Source organism: Acanthochromis polyacanthus, chromosome 20 (assembly GCF_021347895.1).
Source record: "Acanthochromis polyacanthus isolate Apoly-LR-REF ecotype Palm Island chromosome 20, KAUST_Apoly_ChrSc, whole genome shotgun sequence".
NCBI lineage: Eukaryota > Metazoa > Chordata > Actinopteri > Pomacentridae > Acanthochromis > Acanthochromis polyacanthus.
In genome coordinates, this window is record NC_067132.1 from 20,091,567 (window position 1) to 20,105,784 (window position 14,218).

Consider the following 14,218-nt stretch of genomic DNA (forward strand, 5'->3'; position numbering starts at 1 on the left):
ATTTTACCTTTAAACATCTATCTGTCTATCTATCTATCTATCTATCTATCTATCTATCTATCTATCTATCTATCTGTCTATCAGATGTTTCCAAGCTCACCACCAGAGGCTGACTAAAGCTCTGTCGTGATATTATTTTCTTATTATCATCACCACCATTATTATTGTTATTGTACTCACACTTGAGCTGTGTCTACATGTATTTTCTCACGCAGGTAGCTCTGGTACAGTGAGTGAGGAGGACAGGCAGGAAGCGGCGTGGGCAGCCTCCCTGTGTCACCGCCTGCGTCAGACCAGACGCCAGGAGGGAGTTTTCCACTGACGAAAAAGGCTGCGCTTCTCGGCAGTCTGCTACAGACAAGGGAAGCGCTTCAGCTGGTACGGAGCCCCGTACGGCGCACGGACGCACAGACAATAGCACCGAGACACCGTGTGTATATGCGGGGATCACAAGGCGCTGTGTGTCCTTCGTGCCATTCGGATTACTTCCACTGTTGAAGCCGCTGTTCCACCGACGCTATTTGGTCCCTGATGGTGATCGGATACTTGAATTGGTGGTGAGTACAACACAGAATCGGGGGAGTTCGCTGCTGGTGTTTATTGAGCCGCCGTAATCAAATGTGTTTAACCTCAGCACAGGAGGGAATAGTTTCACTGTCGGTGTCATTTAAATGTCCTGTTAGTGTCGCTGTGTGAGGGGGGAGTCCTGTTTAAAGCGCTTTATTCTCCGGATTCCTTTAAAAAATACATTTAGTTAACTTGACGCATTATTGGAGGTAAATAGTAGCCGCTTGTTAAAGTGAGTTACTTCACGTACAGGTGATCACAAACTGTTAACAGCAAAGAAATGTAATGATTAGTTGATTTAGGAGAGATCCCAGCAATGATTCACTTATTGGTTTATGGATTATACAAATCGGTGATTTTTTTTTTTATGGTTTTTTTTTTTTTTTGGAAACTTCCCAGCACACGCCGAGGAGGTTTGCGCATTGGGTTTGCGGTGTTTTCCTTCCTTTTTGTCTTTCTTTTTTCTCTTTCTCTTTTGGATGTGGATTTAATTTGTGTGAACTGTTGATGAGGTCGGCTTTGTGTATTGAGCCCGTGTGGAGTTGTTCTTGTTCACCTCAGCGGTGCTGGTGCGCCTCTTGTAACTAGAGCGACTCCTGAAGGCAACTACATCTGAGCGCACAGCTGACAGGGGCTGCTGTCATTAGAATTAGCATTAATCATGAGGAATGATCGGGTCAGGCGGTGGAAACTGCACCCGGCCGGCTTCACGACGCACGGTCCAGATTTAATCATTGATTCCTGATTGGTGATTGATTTCTTTTTCTTCTTCTAAATGTATTTATATGTAACAAATTAACCTCCGCGCAGGTAGCAGCTCCGGTGCCAGGTGCGTGGTGTTGAGCTCCTTCATTGTTTGAACAATTTTCCATATTTTTTTTTTTTTTTGCCACAACCGCTCATTTTTTGGGAACATAAATCCCTATTAAAACGTGCGTTAATTTAATTCCCAAAAGCGCAGCGATCCTCCTTAATGATTGTTTTTTGTTTTTTTTTTGTCACCTAAAGCTGTTTATTTATGCATTTCCCCCCCAGATATGACAGTTGTCTTATTTTTTAAAGCTACACTGTGTCTGTTTTTGATAAAGCGACTGAATCAATCCAATCGTCTCTAGCGCGACCTCACCCGGATCATTTTTGGAATCATGTTTTCTGGAATTAGGCTACAGAGAGCTGAATGATCCTTTGTTTACTGAGAGGGAATCTAACACTGGGTGCTGTGCATTTAATGTGGCATGCATTTCCCAGGAATCCTCAGACATCTTAAACAGCTCTTTATCTTCGCTTTTGAAAACCATTTTTTCCCATTTCAGCCCACGTTTTATACTCTTGATTTTCCTTCAAAACAAGAACTGACCAGTTTGTTGCCCTCTCATGAAATCTAGCAGGATTGACATGAAAGCTGCGTGAACATTTGGAGGGATTTCAAGCACAACAAATGCCATCCATACATCTTAATTCCCCCCCATCTTCATCATGTGATCCTGTGTTCAGTTAACCTTGTGGTGCCTGCAGCTGTCAGACACAGCAGAGATAATCTGGATGGCCTCTTCCTGTGCACTGCAGTGTGGGTTTCACAACCTCAGGAAGCTCGCGCACACTTTTTTAGTATCCGTCTCCCCCAGCTGGGAGAGGCAGCAGTGGCAGCATTGCTGGGTTCAAACGAGGTTGTCTGTGCCTGCTTCATTTTGGTCACGCAGGATGGCCCCACGCTTTTGTGCCTGGAGACGAGAGAGAGGAGCAAAGTGAGGGAGGCGGAGTGTGTGTGTGGGGGGTAACGGAGAGCTTGCTGACAGTCTCCAACACAGCAGCAGAGAGCTCCCATCTGCTTTGTCCTCTCCCAGCATTCCATACAGCAAGTGTCCCAGACTGGAGCACGACCCCTGAACCCACAGTCGCCTCCTCCCTTCCTCCACACTCGCACCCATAAAGCTGCACATGTTCTACCGTTATGCAAAAGAGATTATTTTTTTCTTGTGTTTGCTGTTTTACACTCTGTTACTGATCCTTGCAAATCTGACAGAAAAAAAAGGAAACACAGCTGCATTTTTTTGTTTGCTCTTTCTGTGTAGCGACTACCACACCTTTCCAAGGAATTAAAGTGAAACCTGTCTTAAAGTAGGAGTAAACCAACCCAAATCGGTGAGAGTCGTCTGCATGCATCACCCAGACGTTCAAGTCTGTCCTGCGCCAGAGATTAATGACAGCTGAGGGCAGGCGAGGTCCACGTGCAAGCTAATACCCTGTCAGGTGTGGCGAGGAAAGGTAGCTCGCTAAAATGCCTTAAGGGAGCAGGACTTTCCAGTGGTTAGCAGTAGAAAACACATCTGGGTTAGATAGAGCCTGTGTTCTTCTCCCACTGTTACAGCAGGAGTAGCGCTGCCAGAATGGAATTCCTGTGGCTTGGAGACATGACATTATTTATTTGTTTTGTACAATCCTCCCTCCTTCTTCCCACTACCTCTCCTTTTTGGAATCAGTGTGTGCACGGGTCGAGAGCGGAGGAACAGAATGTTTCTGTGGCACAGTCACGGCGAGCTTTTGGGCTCCAGTGTGAACAACAGGCTCATAGAGGAGAAAGCTGCAGCTCTCCCTGCATTGTTCCAGCAGGTGGAGCGCTTCTCCACCAACAGCTGAGTTGAAGAAATGAGCCAGTGTTTCCCCCCCTCTACAGCTGTGCAAGAGCTGGAATCCAGCCCGCCGTCACCTTGATGGCTCCAATCAATTACCTCCGTCTTCGCGGTGACAGAGCTGGAAGTGAGAGGTGCAATACCTTGAAGCCCAGGGGGTGGTGAGGAGGGACGGCCTGCCCAGACACGGTTGCGCACACGCAGGAAAGACTCCCAGGCTCATCATTATCACATTTTATGAGCACTCAGTCAGTCATTCAGACACTGCACAAGGTTGTCAGTGTGCCATGTAAATGCTCTCGGCTGGCTAAGATTAGTGCGACTTGTCGCTCCCACCCACACTGTTATCAGCTGCAAAGGGGCTGGACAGGCGGTGCAAGGGGGCAAAGTCAACTGTGACTTGTCCTGTTGGGCTGCAGGGCAGACAGGGGCAGTTTAAACAGGCTGCTTTCTGATGCCTCTGCAGAAATGTGTGCAAAAACTCTTATAGATTTTTCTGGACAAACAAAAGATAAGCTTTAGTGCTTCTGATTGTACTTCCAATAAAATAAATACCTTTAGATGAATTTCCAAGAGTAGAGCTTTCATTTTTTTTAACAGCTACCTTCAGTGAAGAAGTTCAGCTATGTTATCATATTAGATTTATTACTGAATCTCATGAAACTAACTGTAGCCTTTCTTACGTCCTGTTCCCACCTCTTCGAATAATTTAAGGCTCCTTAATACAGACTTTAGAAGCTGTCTGCAGATAAAATAGAAATGAATTGGGATTCTGAAGTCGTATGAACAGCCTGTAGCTGCATGTATCAAGATAATCTTATTCGACTGACATAGTTATGCATCTGACTTGAGCTGTGTAGTGCTTCTGGTGACAAATCTCCTCGCCAGAGATTTATCTTCCCAACTCTGTGACAACTGGCTGGGGAGCACCTCAGTGGATGCGTCCTTTATCTGCCTGCCTGTGTGCGGTTGATGGAATGACAGTGATGCATAATTTAGTGCGTGCTGAAAACATGCTGTGCTCCCTCTCTGACTCGGCTGTCCGATCACATCCATTCTCCATTTAGAGCAGACATTCACAGGCACTGCTTTCTTGAGGAGCCAGCTCTGAATTCCTCTCTTTTATCTTTGTTCCTTTTTTTTTTCTTCCACCGTCTCCCTCCACCCTTTTGCAAATGAGTCATTGTACGATGTTGTCTTTTTAGCCCCAGTCCCTTGTTCCATCCTCTCGCCGTGCTCTCTTGGCCTTGTTCCGTGAGTGCAGCGGCTGAGCAGGCTGAGAAGCTCCAGATTGACTACAAGCCGTCCCCTTGCCAGGATTAACCTCTCACCATTGTTTCTGCCCGTTGAACAGGATTAACAAATCAATGTGTCAGGTAGACTGCAGTCAAGAGACAATGACCCAGTTCTGACACCACTGCCCCCCCACCACCACCTCTCTGCCTCTCCTCCCCCTTCTGCCTCACTGCAGCCTTTAATTAAAAAGACTTTGCTTAGCTGGCGCTATGCTCTCCCTTGAGGATGCCTCACAGCTTTGTTTTCGGGTTTTTTTTGCAGGGAATTGGGGGTGGGAATAATGGCAAAAATGTAAGGTGAACCCCTTATGTGCTCCTCTTTTCCCACACAGAAACATACGTGCAGCATTTAAGCCACACATGTCGTCCGATAAGTGAACACGTAAGCAACAGATGCTGCGCCCAGGTGTTTCTAAATATTTTTTCAAGGCAAATCCCACGATGTGATAATATTAGTAGCTGTGAAAGGCATTTGGAGATTATTTCGTGCTTGAGTAAAGTTGATGGATAGGAATTTAGCGGCTTCTTCACTCATTGGTTCTGTGATGCAAAACACACTGAGGCGCTGCGGTGGCTACAGTGTGGAGAAGGCTTTTTGTTTGTTGCAGAGACAGTATGAGCCAACTTGACCTATTGCAAGGTGATTCATTCATCATACGAACACCGGGGACAACAATATCTGACTACAGCAGTAACAATAACCCCCTATACAGCTGCAAAGTTGCCCTCGCTGCCTATACAAAGGTGTCAGCCTCTTGCCCTTGACTCTGACTTCGCCTTTATCCTTGTCAAAAGGAGGACTGCTTTTGCATAATTGCTCCCTGTTGCATGCTGAAAATGACCCCTTCCTTGCAAACCCGCTTAGGTGTTTTCCCCTCCCCCCGTTCTTCAAGTGCTGACACTTGCATAACATTCTGACAAGACAGGCCCGACATGCAGGTTGAAGTCAGTGGAGGATTTCTGACATATCCTTCCTTTGGCACATTTATCTGTCTTTTAAGGGCTGCTGGTGACACTTGAGCCTGCTGGCAGGACAGTTTGGTGTTTATGTGTCTGAGCCATGTTTTATCTAATAATTGGCACATTTAGGACTTAAATTTAACTTAATCCAAATGTAAACTTGCCTAATCTTTAATTACCCAAGAAAAAAAAAATCTGGAAAAAAAAGTGCAAAAATTACCTTTGACTGTGAGCATTTTTACAATTATAGGCATTACAGAGAAAATATTTGAACAAACGCAGCTAAAAATAGCCAAAAATTGAAGTGGATTCACAACATGCTCGAGCTGCAGCAGCTGTAAGTGATTTGGCTTGGATTCCGAGGACAGTAAACAGTGCGATGGTGAAATGATCTCTTTATGGGTGAAGTAAAAGCCTCCTTTCCCATTCCACATCATCGTTGGGAGTGTCTGCGCTGGAGCTCAGCCCAGTCATGTCTTCCCTCTCCCCTCACTTCCTTCCTCCCTCCATCCCTTCTTGTTTAAGTTAGCAGGAGCTCGGCCCCAGACTGTGATGATGACTTGTCCTGTCTCACGGCCGCCATCGCCTTGCGCTTCCCAGAAGTTGCAAAAAAGGTTGTCTGTTGTTTTCTTAGGCCTGTGTGAGACATTTAAATCCCTTAGCCAAAAACCCTGTACTCAGAAGAGGTTCCACAGATGTTGGGCAATATTTTTGAAGATTAGAGGGTAAATGGCATCGAGAGCAGTGAGTGATGATCATCTTTTCTTTTCCTTTTATTTTTTGCCTGCCTCTATCAAAGGATTGATTGTTTGCATTGCTGAACCAGCAGTGCTTTGAAGAAATGCAGGAGTTGCATAACAAAACATGTAGACGATGCACAGCTGCATGTAACGTATGTGCTAGGAGTTCCATGTGAACGCATTAAACGGGACAAGTGGCAAATTGCTTTGGCTTCGGCGTGCATGTGTGATTGTGAAGGCTGTCTGGGGAGAATGGCTGAAATGAAATGTCTATGGTGAGATGATTGGGTCACCTTTGTTCAGTCTTTCCTCTAATCAATGCGTTTGCTGAGCTGATGGGATTTGGAAGAGGGTGAAGGGTCCAGTAATTGTTGACTTAGGCGAATACGACTGATTGATTGCTTCCTGTGCCATGACTAACTCCCGCTCTCAGCTGAGTGCAGCACGAGACTGGGGTGCGTATAGTCTCACATGGCCGAGCGCAGGACTCGGTTGTACCAGTGACACTCTACAAAGACTGCACATGTGTTTACAAAGGCTTCCATGCAGCATACAGGCAGTGAAAATGTGTATGTCCTTTTAAAGTCGTTGAAATGATTGTGGATCATTTGCTAATAACCCCTCCCTCTGCTCCTTTCTCCAGATTGTTCGCACTAGCGCCATGAGTGGGCTACTCAAGAGGAAGTTTGAGGAGGTGGATGAGGACCCATGCTACTCCTCACCTTCACCCTCTTCCCTCTCCTCTGCCTGCTCAGGCTGGGACTCAGAGGGGGAGAGCTGCTACTCTGACACCCTGGATTCAACTCCCAGCAACCCCAGCTCCCCGGCAACAAATTTCAACAGTGAGTGTCCTCCCCGAGTGACAGTAAATCATAGAAAGTGCTGATGGTACATGCTTCCTTTTTAAAAAATGTGTTCTCTCACCTTGTCTTTAACATCCACAAAGGCTCTAATAACAAGCTCATAAAAAATCGGGGGAGAGGTTAAGGAATTTAGGCAGCTGGCAGCCCATGAAACACTTCACAGAAATGATTTCAGACTTCTGCAATGAACACCTCTTTTGATTTCATGCCCTAAAGCTGCAAAATGGCTAATCGCATTATGCAGTGGCTGCTCACCTGGGCTCCAGCTCCACCTTTCTCCCAGAAGCCTCGCAGACAGACGGAACCTCACCTTTCCTTGAGAGATCTGGGTCGAGCCGCTTTAGGGTGTTTTTGTCTGGACCTGGGTGCGTCTCCTTGGTCTTTAGGGTGACCGACCGGGTTGGAAGAGGGATTGTGGTGTACAGGAGAAGGGCAAACAGTTGTGAGGTTTCCAGGATGGCGGGGCAGGAAGCCAGGAAGAGAAGCGTGGCAGGTTGCCAAGGCTGGGAACACATAGAGCCTTGTCTGAAGCCCGGGCATGCACCCAGCACAGGTGCTGAAAGAGGCTGGGTGAAGGGATACAAAAAAGGGGGTAGGACAATCAAGAAAAGAAGGCATGTAGACACATCTAGAAGAGCAGATTGGATGGAACATTATAATCCAGTGTTTGTGTTGGACAGAAAGTTGTTTGCCATAGTGAAGCAAAGGCGGCGGGGGGGGGCAGCAGCAAGCAAAGCTATCTCATTTAAAGGCAGTAGAGAGGGTGTCATTTGTCTCCTGTGGGTGTCATAAGCCTGACTGGATTTGATGGATGTGAGGCTGAACCTGGCAGTTTGTTTCATCTGTATTACCCCCTTGCAGCAGATTAGACGGCATAGTGAGGCTATTGTGTGCCGCTCACCTGTATTGAGGTAAAAGGTGACTTTTCTTCGTACCAGCTTCGATTTTTACACGCCAATTGTCTCGTTTGACTCCTGTAACTTTCAAGGCCAGTTGTTCAGGGTGCCACATAAAAAAAAAAAAAAAAAACCTCCTCGGCTTGGAATCTAAAAGGGGTTTCCCACCACATAATAAAGGTAATGCCCAACACGTGCGTGGCGGATTATCATCTTTTTCTGTGCTCACATAAAAAGGAAAAAAAAAATGCTCTGGTGGCTTTAGCAGAGGAAAAAGTTGCTTGTCTGAGGTTTAAAAGTTGTGTTGAATATTCCTGGGCGTTGGAAGTGGAACTTATAATAAAGCTTAAATAATTGTTGAGATTTTCCCCACATATGGTTCCACTCTGATTCCCATATGGTTTTATTGTATTTGTCTGGGTATAGAAAGATGACTCGTTGCTGTGGGTCCTGAATGTGTTTAACAGAAAGAGGACCTTTGACTCCTGTCAGTTTCTAGGCCATTTGTGGGGATTGTCAGCCAGCAGGAAGACCAGGGTGGGCAGGTTTTTATTCCTGTCCTGAGAACTACACTTCCACCCTCCACCCCATCTGGAAGCCTCAAGCATTTACTCACCGCTCATTCTGTGATCCTGGCTGCACTGCTTCCTCCACTGTGTTGGCCACCAAAAGGAAATTCCTGGTCAGGGTGGTTTTTGTCGCACAGTAGGACAAGAAACAAAGCTAAATGGATTCTTGGTAGTTTAGGTTTCACTTTACAGGATGTAAGTGTGTTGGACTCCTGTTAGCCGTGTCTTTTAATTGGGTACATGATAAGGCTAGGGCAATGAATCAGAGAGGTGTCCTTTTACAGTCTGCTCAGCAGCATTTACAGGCATCTCAAGGATTCAAACGTTGGGGCATTATGCCATCTAGTGGCACAAAAGAATGCTCCAATGCCAGTCTCTTTGTAAACCTTCTTTCCTTTGGACAGTATATATTCTAACCCTGCCTGTTTTGCTTCTACAGCGACATCTATCCTTAAGAAATCCAAGAGAGCTCGACGAGGCAATGTGACGTTTGACCAGGTGACGGTGTTCTTCTTCCCTCGGTGCCAAGGCTTCACCAGTGTACCCAGTCGAGGAGGATGCACTCTGGGCATGATGCAGCGCCACAGTGCGCTCCGCACGTATACGCTTGCGGAGTTTGCCGTGGAGCAGCGGCTCCTGCGCCAGGAAAAACTCCTCAACAGACTCAGGGAAGAGAAGCTGGAAGCTCTCAAACTGAAGGTGAGCAGTGTTGCAAAGAAATGTTAGTTTGTTGGTGAAATCTGTAAAAATATACTCATTGATTCAGTTTGACAATTAAATGTGATTTCTCTGTTCACTCCAGCTGACTAAGAATGGAACCCAAGAGAATGAGGAGGCAGATCGGCTGACTGTGGACGACATCCCAGAGCAGGACATCGACATCAGCGGTGCCAACCTGGATGAGGGCTCTTTCCTGCAGCCTTACCCATCGAAACGGCGCTATGCACTGCTCAAAGCAGCTGGCGTGAAGAAGATCGACAAGGAGGAGAAGAGGCAGCTGCACGAGCTGAGGATCTCCAGGGAGAACTGTGGTTGTGACTGCCAGGGCTTCTGTGAGCCTGAGACGTGTAGCTGCAGCCTGGCTGGCATCAAATGTCAGGTAAGAGCTGAAAAAGTCCCCAAAATTTCCTGCTCACAACAGCTCTCTGAGACAATACAGCTAGGAGTTTCTGTTACGTGTTTGTGAATAGCAATTTAACTACTTCCTTCTTCCTCCTGCAGATGGACCATTCCTCTTTCCCGTGTGGCTGTACCAAGGACGGCTGCGGAAACACGGAAGGTCGCATCGAGTTCAACTCCACCAGGGTACAGACGCATTACATCCACACTATCATGAAGCTGGAGCTGGAGAAGAGACTGGAGGAGCAGTCCAGCACAGAGGAGGAGGAGGAGAACACAACAGGTGCCACCACACTACCAGCAGTGCCCTCCTTCCCCTTCAGCTCCGAACTGGCAGCAGCTGGAGAGAACAGTTGCAGCAGTGACATGACGGACTTATCAGACTCTTCAGGTCAGAGTGAGGACTCAGAAGTAGGCCAGAGCCCGTGTGAGCATCACACTCAGCTGGATGTAGATGAGAAAGGCCTGAGCCGCATACTTTGTTTCAGCGATACAGAGAACTGCTCGAGAAGCAGCAGGGACGGTGCGGATAAGAACTGTAAAGACACTTGTTGCACAGATCAGCAGCAAGAGCAACAGCAGCTATCTACGGAGGCATTCAGTAGCTTTAGCATGGTGGACTTTGCTGACGAGAACGACAACATAGACGCTGCACTGTTGGACTCTGCGGATGATCACACAGACAATCGAGCGACAGCCATTTCAGAACTTTTGGATGAAAACGCCAACCAGGGAAATGCCCTATTCCACAGCAGTAGTGTGCCACACACACCTTCTCCTACCATCGATCGCTCGGCGAGCTATAACATGGACCTGAGCCTTTCCTCTGAGTCAGACTTGGAGTTCTTTGATGGTTTCCCCTGTTTGGGGTCCAGCTCGCTCTACAACTCTCTCAAGGAGTACGAGCACATGGACAACTTTTTTCAATTTCAGTTGCCTAGTTACCCCAGTTTCCCTGCAGCAAGTGACCCTGGGACCTGCCTCCTGGAGTCACTGATCGGCCTTTCAGAATCCGTCCCAGAACCCCCTGCCACATTTACAGACAATCAGCTGTTGGAGGAAGCCATGAAGTTGTCTGTGATGGAGTCTGTGAAAGTTTGACAAAACGTGAAAACTCGTGGACAGTGCAAGAAAAGCGGAGGTTTGGGAGGGGACTGAAAAATGCACATAAGATGTCAACATGTTGGAGGAAGCTGTGATTTCCCTCTTGCCTAATAAATGTTCAAATTCCAGACTTGCCTTCAAAATGTTAGCAAAGCAGTTTGGGATTATCGCTGTGTGAGATGGCAGCTAGTGTTAAAAGTGAAAAAAGAAAATTCAAAATCAATTTGACCAGGCCCGTAGAAACCAATGATGGCTCTCGATTCCTAAGAAAGCTCTTTTAACCAAACCAAGATCACCAACCCTAAGCTAAACAGGAATTAACTGGGGCCAGGTTGGGAATCTCAACACAGCTGAATGTGCACCTCAGGGATTTTTTTTCTAGCTTTCTAGCTTTTGGAGGCAATGTATGGTGACCATTGCTGTGATGGCCTTCATATGAAACCCGAGTCAAATCGCAACATAGTCCTGCTCACGTCCTCCTTTTGGGCCAGGTGATGTGAGCAGGTGGGGTCCTCCCTGTGTTAAATCCTGAAGCAAGTGGACTCTTTTGTCCACAAGATCTCTCCCATGGTACAAAAAAACCCCCTCTTAAAGCTCCTCGATCAGCACTTTATCTGTGAACATAGTTATGTATGAATAGGCATTGTTTTGGTCGTACGGGATCGATTCAACAGTTCAACGCTAAATTATGGAGTTTCATATTTATGAGCTGGATAACTAGAAATAATGCTCATACCATTACAAGCTGTAGCTGTATTGTCTTTATTGCTTTTGTTTTAAATTATTTCCTTTATGATTTTATTTTATTTATTTCAGATAAAGCCTACTTTCACTCAAGCAGCACTGTGGTTTGATAATTTCACCTGAAAGTGCAATCTTCTTTCCTTTTTTCCATACCACCTTTAGGCGTCGTTATGGGAAATGGGGCCACAAGTCCATCAGAAAGTATTTAATATCTATTCTCTTACACATTTTTTTGGTAACTTATTATGTCATTATTTCACTAGTTATTTAATTTAAGACATTTTGGCAATAACATGGGCTGTTGTAAAGTTTACTGGATGTGCCTGCTTATCAGGGGAGCCATGCCTGCCGATGGTGTGTGCACAGGGCTTCCATTTAAGCTTTGGGACTGAAAACTGTGGAATCTCCCTAATCACTGAAACTAAATTATGGGTCTATTGTATCGCTGCCTATATTATAACCATATAAAATTACACTAATATTTTGTAACTAATTTATGTAGGATGACAAAAGAATTCTAATCACTGACAAATTGAATATTTTATTAAGAAAGCGAAATGAGTAATTTTCAATCTGAGACAACCTTTGTAATATATGAATTATAGAGAAATGTATACTTATGAAGGTTATTGCTCTCCAGCATTCTGAAGTATTTTTAATAGGCAGCCTTATGGTTAGATATCTTAGAGAAATGCCACTAAAACTAAGTAAATTGCAAAGATCAATTTGATTGTACTCTGAATTTTTTGGAAGTCTGTGACTTGGGTTACACTATGTTTTAAATTACACATGTAAAGGGGTTTTTGTGGATAAAAACTGCATATATTATACAATTTTTATCGCACACTCAAACCCCGAAAATTGAAGAGTTGCCTCAATAATTCTAGAACAAGACCTTTCAAAGGTGATTGTGCTGTCGCCTGTGTGAAGAGCTGAGGGACACTAGAGAGTTGATGTACATATCTCACCCTTTCTGCAGCTGTTTCAACAGCCTTTCTGGACCCTTTAGAAATTATGCATGCAGGTCCTGTTTGTTAAAACTTGTTCTGATTAATTGTATACTTTGAAAAGTGCAGCGTGCACATTGGAAATGTATTATTCGCTTTTTGCCTTTTTGATTATTTTGAAATCCATCCGATATATGTTCTTATGCCATGAAGAGGGCACTAATTTTTGCAGACAAAACATTTGTTTCTCTTGTATAAAACATCAAAAATCTCATGAAGAAATGGCAACAGTGAGTGTTTGTCAATGTAATGTATTACAGTACAGTTTTATTTTGTTTTCAAAGAACGTGTCTTACTTTTTGCCTTTTGTGTTGTACATATTTCTGCTTGAATGGTCCTGCAGAGCAAACAAAGCTGCTTTATTTTTTACATATTCACACATTAACCTGCTGTTCAAAAACAGTTTCTTTCATCTAAGCCATTTTGACAGCCTGTCCCTCCAAATAATAATAAAAAAAAAACATTTTCTAAATGCTCGACTTTGTTGTTTTTTCGTATACTAATTTATTAACATGAAGTTTGTGCACTGGTCTGAGAGGTAGTAAGATAATTTACTTGGGTAGATGGAATAGAATGCAATGTAAACCACACTTTAGTAACAACACAGAAGTATTAGTGGCTAAATACACTTTGAAAACACATTTCAAAGTGGCCTCAAGGTAAAACTATTAGAATTAACTGCTTTAATATGTAACATTTCAGTAGATTATAGAAGATTATAGATTATAGAATATTGAATGTCTTTACATAAAGTCTTAGCTTCTTAACAGTTAACATTTTCACATGACATAATGAGTATACTCACAGTACATGTACCTTCAAAATAAGAGCTGTACTTGAGCAGATGCATATATTTACCGTACATCACTGGTTTTAAGACGGATAATAAACCCCTTCTGCATTAGTGAAGTTCAGATTAAGGAGTAGGATAAGCAGATATACTAATACAGCAGCTTTCATCAATTTATTTCATGTGCTTTTTGCTTCCAAATTGAAAACACCTGCAAAGTTTTGTTCTGTAACCGTTCCAAAACTTTAAATGTTCCTGTTATTGAAATTAATCCGCATTACACTCTAAATGCACTATGACAGCATTCTTCTTTCCATGTCTACCACTGGAATTTATCTGTGGTTTGTGGTCTCTATGGTTTGGAGAAAAACACTTAATGTGATGTCACTGCTGTAGTCTCCTGACTACCACCACAAGCATATGGCCAGAAATTCCAGACAAGCAGGAAATGTTGAGTCGGTGACCGCATATAGCTCACATGGCCATAATAAAGGTTCGGTTCATGTAAGGTTACGATCTTTAGGTAGAAATCGTGAGAATCTTCTGGCTTTCTTTGACTCTGGTGACATCAAAACGGATTTACCTTCACACTACTTAAGCCCCTTTAGCCTGATAGAGGTCAATTCCCTTTGGTCTTTTCCATCATCTGATGCTGCAGCTTGGCAGGTCAGAAGTTCAGGATTGTGACCACTTTGTTTGTATTCCAGCAGTGAGACTTTAACTGTAGCCCATGTGTGTAGATTAACTGCAATTACTACGAAAATGCATTCAATGAAAATAAATACATTTCTGAGAATGTGGGAAAGTACAAGAGCACCAGGAAACGTGTCCAGTTCTGAGAGGAATCAGTGTGTTTTCAGTCAGAACATGATGCACTTCCGCCACCCTTTGGTCAATTTAAGAACTGCAAGCAAACACCTACTGCACAAACGGC

At 44.5% G+C, this 14,218-nt stretch overlaps 1 protein-coding gene across 1 annotated transcript; it reads left to right on the plus strand.

Annotated features, from left to right (window-relative positions):
- Window positions 1–313: 313 nt before the first annotated feature.
- Window positions 314–12,966, plus strand: csrnp1b (cysteine-serine-rich nuclear protein 1b). The gene is made up of 5 exons (XM_022211506.2): window positions 314–557; window positions 6,836–7,034; window positions 8,960–9,219; window positions 9,323–9,619; window positions 9,742–12,966. The coding sequence occupies exons 2-5, from the start codon at window positions 6,854–6,856 to the stop codon at window positions 10,738–10,740; spliced, it is 1,737 nt and encodes a 578-aa protein (XP_022067198.1). The 5' UTR covers window positions 314–557; window positions 6,836–6,853; the 3' UTR covers window positions 10,741–12,966.
- The last annotated feature ends 1,252 nt before the right edge of the window (window positions 12,967–14,218 follow it).

Bases quoted from the DNA above. Each gene is read 5' to 3' on its own strand.
- csrnp1b (XM_022211506.2), top strand. From the start codon at position 6,854: ATGAGTGGGCTACTCAAGAGGAAGTTTGAGGAGGTGGATGAGGACCCA. The intron at 7,035-8,959 runs GTGAGTGTCCTC...TTGCTTCTACAG, and splicing joins CCCGGCAACAAATTTCAACA to CGACATCTATCCTTAAGAAA. The intron at 9,620-9,741 runs GTAAGAGCTGAA...TTCCTCCTGCAG, and splicing joins TGGCTGGCATCAAATGTCAG to ATGGACCATTCCTCTTTCCC.